General features: G+C 36.1%; 1 protein-coding gene across 1 annotated transcript; it reads left to right on the top strand.

Moving 5' to 3' along the window:
• The first annotated feature begins 3,298 nt into the window (after positions 1–3,298).
• LOC113345048 (iron-sulfur assembly protein IscA-like 1, mitochondrial) lies at positions 3,299–6,662 on the top strand. Its single transcript, XM_026588912.1, has 3 exons — positions 3,299–3,575; positions 5,486–5,603; positions 6,171–6,662. The coding sequence occupies exons 1-3, from the start codon at positions 3,317–3,319 to the stop codon at positions 6,289–6,291; spliced, it is 498 nt and encodes a 165-aa protein (XP_026444697.1). The 5' UTR covers positions 3,299–3,316; the 3' UTR covers positions 6,292–6,662.
• The last annotated feature ends 962 nt before the right edge of the window (positions 6,663–7,624 follow it).

Below are 7,624 nucleotides of genomic sequence, written 5' to 3'. Positions count from 1 at the left end.
GTTTGCATAATTGATATATATATATATTTGATTCTCGAAAATTGTGCCTAATATGATAAACACTTCCGAATGTTTAGTAAAATCTCTAAATTGAATATTGTTATTTGTACTCGTTGCGTAGATTTTTTTTAAAACCAAATCGACGAGAAAAAGTTTGTAAAATTCCAAGGCACATATTTTTAGATATGTTATGTTAAAGTTTGGTTGTCAGTCATACCGTTAAAAAATATGATACATTAGGAGTTATAGTAATTTGACTAAAAACATTAGGAGTTATAGTAATTTGACTAAAAGGGAGGAGCATTGTCGTCCTTTCACCGTTGAACCAAATCTTATCTTTTTGTATTAAATTAGAAAAGAAGGTCATGTTTCACATTGACATAAAATCACCATATATAGAGTCTTTCCTCGCTTCGCTCACTCGGTCTAATTAGAGCCAGATGGCCATTATTTAGAACAAACAATTCCGATAAATCTGGTCCAACATGATATATAAGGGTTGTATTCGCCCAACAATAACTTTGATAGGGAAGTAATCGAGTTGTTGACTTATAGTTGCATCGAGGAATCTAGTTCTGCTAATTTGACGTCTGTACTGAAAAGGCATAATTTTTCTTTTTTGAGGCCTATTCCTATGCACATGCCAAAACACGAAGTTTGGCATATGTGCACCCATTACGGGTATTCCAAAGTGCCAAACTCGTATGCCTATATGCCAGTCCTGGCATATAGGCATACACGATAGAGTTTCCATCGAGTGATAGAGATTTCATCGCTCGATGGTCTTTCGGTCGCTCGATGGTCATTCAATCGCCAGCGCCGGTTAAGATGTCGCTCGACTCTCTGATTATCGCTGATTAATTCATCATCCAACGGCTGGAATTTTCCACCTCTATAAATACCAATTTCAAACTCGTTTTAACTCACACCAGAATTTCTAAATCTCTATAGAATTTCTCAATTTCTCAATCTTTTTCAAATCGAAAAATGTCTATATTTTCTTGTGAAATGGATTCACAAACTCAAAGTCAAGGCAAAGCAAAAAAAAACCCGAGTCCATGGTGCAAAATACACCATGGCAGAAGATGAATGCATTTTTCGTAATTATGTTTATTTTACCCAAGATTGTATCAATGGTGCACAACAACACGGTAACACTATGTGTGATAACATACTTAAGATATATGATGAACAAACCATGAACATCAATGGTTGTGGTGCAAAAGGATTGTGAGAACACTTCATTGTAATCAACAAAGAAGTGGCCGCTTATGTTGCATTAATAATGCAAGCCAAGAGAAAAGGCAAGGACAGTGGTCAGACTGATGCTGATTTTGAAAGAGAGGTTCGTACAGATTGGCAACGAAGACATGGTAAACAGTTCGCTTTTGAAATTGTTATTATATTTTGAAGGGGTTGAACAAATATAATCTAGAATACTTTGCGAATAATCAACAAGTACCCGAAAGGTCACCATATAATTCTTCTCCCTCAACACTAAATTCTTCACCATTTTCACCAGGTCCATCAAATTCTTCACCATATTTCACAACAAGCACAAGTGCCAACAAAGTTTTCAATAATTATGTTGAGAGTAATACTAAGGGGAAACTTCCAGGGAGGAACGACGCAAAACTAGCTAAAAAATCATTGTCTTCCATGCTCTGCCTGAAGATTCAATCTCAGATCATCTCTTAATTGGTCATACAAATTTCGATTCTGAATGTAGTTAGTCATTTGACCATAATCCCTTGAAGGGCGCCTCTTTCTGGTCGAGTCTCCGGCCTCAACTATTCATCTTCATAGTTAATCCAATCCGAATCACGACGGGTTTCCTGAATTACCATGGTATGAAGAATTATGCAAGTGAGCATAGTCTTGTGCATTTCACGAGGACTCAATCCACGATAGGGGCCACAAATGATAGCGAATTTCCTCTTCAAAATTCCAAAAGAGCGTTCCACATCCTTCCTCAATGCCATTTGGGCATCGTTAAAATGTCGGAATGAACGGCCTAACGCACCAGAAGGAGGTTGACGGTAGCATTGAACCAAGGTGGACCATTTCGGGTAGATACCATCCGCAAGATAATATCCACGAGTGTACTGATGGCCGTTGATCATGAAACAGACAGATGGAGAAATTCCATACTTCAAATCTTCAAATAAAGGCGACTTGTGCAAAACATTAATATCATTTTGTGAACCCGGAAGACCAAAAAAAGTGTGCCATATTCAACAATCATAAGAAGCAGCAACTTCAAGGATAACTGTTGGTCTGGTATAATGACCCTTATATTGACCGGCCCAATATACAGTGCATCCTTGCCATACCCATTGCATACATTCGAGACTACATAGCATTCCTGGGAATCCCCTATCCTCAATCTCCCTCAATATTTGTCTAACATCTTCATCGTTTGGTTTTCGCAAATATGTTGGACCAAAATGATTAATCATTACTTCACAGAACAATGAAAGGTAAGTATAAGAAGTTGTTTTACCCATACGAAGGTACTCATCGTTCGCATCCGCTGGTGTTCCATAACCTAGAATCCTTAAAGTCGAAGTAACTTTTCGTTCAGGACTATGACCTCTAATATCCAGTGCATCAAACTGATAATTGAATTGAGGTTCGATTCGACAAAGCTCTTCAATAACTTTTTCACCAGATGACGAAGCATGCAGAATCGACCTTGAAAATTTTGATCATGGTACAAACAATTTGGAAGAAAATAATCGTGCATCAGCTTTTGGTGGTAAAATTCCCTCCCTCGATACGTATATCTTCTTGATAATACTTTTTTGGGTTCCGAAACTCTTGGTATTTGGCCCATATGTACAAGCATCAAAGTTTCGACTAGTTTATTATCTTCAGCTTCCTCATCATCAATTTCTTGCAACCTCGTACAATATCTTTCTTGATGTAATCTGAACAAGCTGCAGAAGGATGTTTGGTGACAAATTAACAATACATCAAAACAAAAAAAATGCACAGACCGTGTAAAAAAAAACCGTTCATAAAACTCTCACATATCCTGCTCCTGCTGGGCTCCACGGGCTTACCGGGACCACAAAAAAGAACTGCGAGACAAAATCATAATAAGGTTTTTGTGTGGTTTGATCACACAGTCTTCTAGAAGACTAGAATCACCTGCAATACACGTGACAGATTGGTGTTTATTAGCTAGTGATAGTCTATTAAGGTTGTAAAGTGAAAATTAGCAACAAACATGTCCGTGAAGGTTTCGATGCGTTTATTTACATACATGCCCTTGTCGTGATGGGTTTTACCTTGTCTTTCATTTTCCCAAGGAATGAAGGAAATACCCATTTCGTACCTGTGGACATTGGAGTATCGGGGAGGTCTGGTTTTAGAGGTAGAGATGGGATTATCGATGATAGCAGCAGCGGCAAAGAATGTGAGTGCAGCTGCAAGAAAACAAGCATTGACATTAACAGATGCTGCAGCTGATAGAATACGTCATCTACTGCAACAAAGACAACGTCAATTTCTTAAACTTGGCGTGAAAGCTCGAGGGTGTAATGGATTAAGTTATACCCTAAATTACGCTGGTACAATATTTCTCTCTCTGTATAAAATTATTTTGTATTTCGGCTTTGTTTGATTTGGGTTTTATGTGTTGATTTTGATGAATTAGTATAAGTTTGTGGTTGATTTTGATCAAATTAGAATTTATTAGGGTTTCGGAATCACGAATTTCTGAAGAATCGCGGTTATGAGTTGGAATTTATGAGAATTAGTGAGTCTGTGGTTATCTAGGTTTGAATGGCAACTTAATAAGAATCTCCCCTTTAGGATAGTTTACAAAATGAAGAAAATTCCTAAACCTGTTTACAAGCTTAATCACAAGAAACATTCACTGATTTTTGTGTAACTGTACAAAGCCGCACATATGAATTTGACTGAGCAGCGTATGTGATGGTTTATAAAATATGAGTAGACGACACAGGTCAATTTGTGTAATGTAGTTTATAAAATTATCGATTGAGAACTAAAATTATGAGGCTCAGCAGCACCTTATGGGTATTTCATACTTGGCATTTTCCATTAAATTGGATAAAAAGAAGAGAGTGTCTTGCCCTTGGTAAACTGGAACGTTGAATTTTTTAACCGAATCAATCACATTCTGTATGTAAGGCTAATAATGCAAACTCAAACATCTGATAGCTGTAGGAAACTGGCTCAGTCTTAGTTGTTTCCACTAATTGTGTTCTGGATTGATATTTGATGTGGGTGTACTTTATCTGAGGCAATGTAGAGTTTTTACGAGTTTTAGGATACTGAAAAAGATCAGAAATCTTTCTACAATAGACGATTTAAAGCAAGGTTTGGTTAATAGACGATTTTATTGATCAAAAGAACCACCAAATTACAAATAAAAATTCAAATGGAACCAGAAGGATTCATTTACAGTACTCAAAATATCAGGCCTAGACTCAAATTTACACTTACAACCACTCCTTAAACTAGAGTGTTTTTTGCAAGCTTATCAGCTGCAAAATTTATCTCCCCTGTAGCTGTGTATAAACTGTACCCCAATAGCACGCCTGCATCTATTCCATTTGGTCTAGGATATCGAAGGAATCAGATTGCACTACTGCCTCTGAATGCCTGTATGATCAGTAGAGAATAGATTGCACTACTGCCTTCTGCCAATGTTTCTGAACTGCCCACTCTAAATCTCTAATAACAGCCAGCAACTCAACTATGAAATTAGTCACTATACTAATCCCTCCACATTCAGCTTAAACAAAACCACTAGTGTTGTTTTGTTGAGAATCAGATTACAACCCTTTTTAAAGCTTGGTTCACATAGTAGTAAAACGATTTGAATGTAGGGCTTTTATGAAGACATTAAACTGCTACTAATGTCATGTATATGCAAAGTGCTTCTTCATAGCATGTTCTTAAACGTAGAATTCATCATATTGGCTGTCTAAAACAAAAATTCAGCAACAAAAAAGAAAATGTAAACTTTTTACCAGAACTTCGCTTAATTAGGAGCTGTGGGTTTTAATAGGGGGCTATGAGAATTCTACTCACCCTGATTTTACTGGTACTGGAGGAAATCGTAAAATTTCGCACTTGCTTAGTTGTTCATTTGACGGCTTTTTCAGGATCGTGCAGTCAGATCCCCATCCATCCATCAATTTGTTTTGTTTTCTAAGTGCACCCTAGTTCTGACGGACATGATTCAACGGATGCTCCATTCTGGATCCTAGAGTTTTTTCAATATAGTTTCTTTCTAGGTTGTGAGTGGCTTATCTGATTTGATGTGATTTGTATCTTTTGCATGATTAACAGTTTTCTTTGCTAGAAGGGACAAGGTTAAAATGACTGTAGAAACTTTGTTTGGATTCCCTCGTCGGAAAATCTATATTCTTTTAAATGAATTATCATGGTTCAGAAAACTGAAAACCCGTGCTAGCTCCTAATGGTTCTGCATGTTCAATTGCTGCAGATGAGAAAGCTAAGTTTGATGAAGTGGTGGAGGAGAAGGGTGTAAAGATATTGATTGATCCAAAGGCATTAATGCATGTTATAGGAACCAAAATGGATTTTATAGATGACACACTCAGGTAAGAAATCTAGTTATGTTATTGCGTCTTATCTATGAATTCAACAAGTTCTGCCTATGATGCGTGCCTACCTACTATAAGTACACATTTGTCGTGATCCTGTTTCTTCATGGTACTTCTTCTTGCTATCTGCTTACACCTGGATGATTAAAGAAAAGGCAGCGACAGTATTCATTTCTTACATTTTGTAGATATAAAATGCCTCGAAAGTTGTGAAGGATGGGAGAGAACTTAAGAAAAACTACGTAGTTAGGATTTGGTTTTTTGATGTTCATTCAATTCAACCTAGTAACTGAATCTTAACTTACATGATCAAGATGATATGAACACATTAGGTCGCATCATAAATGATTTAGTTCATTTGGTCGATATGAACTTTCTGAGCATCACCTGTTTCCTGCTTAATGAAAGCTTCTTACTTTTTATCTGCTTGTCAAGCTAAGGTCATCAATAAGTCTATGATATTGAACCTTCGACCTAAGTGTCATTTGCATGGATGTAGGATTGACATTGAGGTCGTATATGTGAGTTCTGACTAACTTTGTTCTTTATTTGGTCCTTATATAGGTCTGAGTTTGTGTTTATTAATCCAAACTCTAAAGGTCAATGTGGATGTGGCGAATCATTTATGACATCAAGTAACAGTGGAGCTGCTAAGTATGCCCTCGTCAAGAATCATCATAACTAACATGATAGAGGTAAATAAAGTTGTTGAATATCCCATCTGTCTCTATTTCTCTAAACCCAAATCAAAATGAGGCAGTTGCTGAAATAAAGGTTTGACTGCAAAATGTATATATATATATATATCAATGATGTAGCTCTGTTGGGTTAGTAAACACAAATGCACGTATTAGCATTTTGAAGAATTATGTTCCTTACCCAATACTGGTAGTGTAGATCGTGTGCACCTTTCGTTGATTCTTTTTTCTCCTGTTTGCATATTTTGACGGATGTGTATGTGGTACTCGTGTCAAACGTTTGTAAACTATATGCTATTACACACCTAGATATGAATGACAATGTTGCCAGCTCTTTGTAAAAACAGTTTTCTTTATACTTGTTTGAAAGTGAACAATAGAAGGAAATATGGATTAGCATGTTGTTGGTGAAAACTCTGCACAGTCAAGGATATGGCACTCCTGAGTTCATGTCAGATATCGCAGTAAACCTTGATGTGCAACATTGAGATGTTAGTTTCAACTTTTGCGGATTCTTTGTAGTGATGGATTCTATGTTATGAAGTACCCTTCTTAGTTCTTATCATCTGAATGTTTATAGTGCTTATTGGTGCTGGGAGACAGTGTTTGTTATGCAATGTGGGACCCTTGTTTTAATGTGTGGTGAAGAAATTAAGAAAAGTCTAACAAGACCATGTTTTCTTTTTCACTTTTGCTAGTCAATTGCTGAAAATCTTTATCTATTTTAAAGATGCCTATGGTATCGCATTGCATACATTCTACTTCGTTTACTTTCCATTTTTAATCTTGGTTTTGGACTCAGTTTCTAACTCGTTGTAGCCATCTGAGGCATCAGACTGAGTTAACTCCATACCGGGATCATGCACCTGGCCAAATTAAGTGGTCGGAACCATTTAACATCAAATTAGGTTCCAAAAATTTGGTATGAACTATTTCTTTTTTTTTTGCTTAATTTTGTTTATGAATTTTATTTCGAGACGCATAAGATTTACTGAATAAAAAAAATAAGTCTGCTTATTAAATTAAATCTAAAATTAAGCATTATTCAGATTTCAACACCTGCCTGTTATATATGTTAATTAAATCTAAAGTTAAGCATTCTTTACAGAGGATTCCTAATTTTTGTAGAATATTAAATTAAAAAAGGAGAATTAGAAAAAAATTATGCTTGTATTGTTGTTCATATTTATCATTAACATCGCTTATTATTTACAATTAAATCTTCACTTACATCTAGTTATTTCAAAAACATAATGTAGGATCCAATAGAGGTAATAATAAACGCGCAAGCAATAATGGCTCAACAACCTGTATATAGTT

The sequence above is a fragment of the Papaver somniferum genome, unplaced genomic scaffold (genome assembly GCF_003573695.1).
Source record: "Papaver somniferum cultivar HN1 unplaced genomic scaffold, ASM357369v1 unplaced-scaffold_80, whole genome shotgun sequence".
NCBI lineage: Eukaryota > Viridiplantae > Streptophyta > Magnoliopsida > Ranunculales > Papaveraceae > Papaver > Papaver somniferum.
This window is presented reverse-complemented; position numbering and strand designations above follow the sequence as displayed.

Bases quoted from the DNA above. Each gene is read 5' to 3' on its own strand.
- LOC113345048 (XM_026588912.1), top strand. From the start codon at position 3,317: ATGAAGGAAATACCCATTTCGTACCTGTGGACATTGGAGTATCGGGGA. The intron at 3,576-5,485 runs GTACAATATTTC...CAATTGCTGCAG, and splicing joins TTATACCCTAAATTACGCTG to ATGAGAAAGCTAAGTTTGAT. The intron at 5,604-6,170 runs GTAAGAAATCTA...GTCCTTATATAG, and splicing joins TTTATAGATGACACACTCAG to GTCTGAGTTTGTGTTTATTA.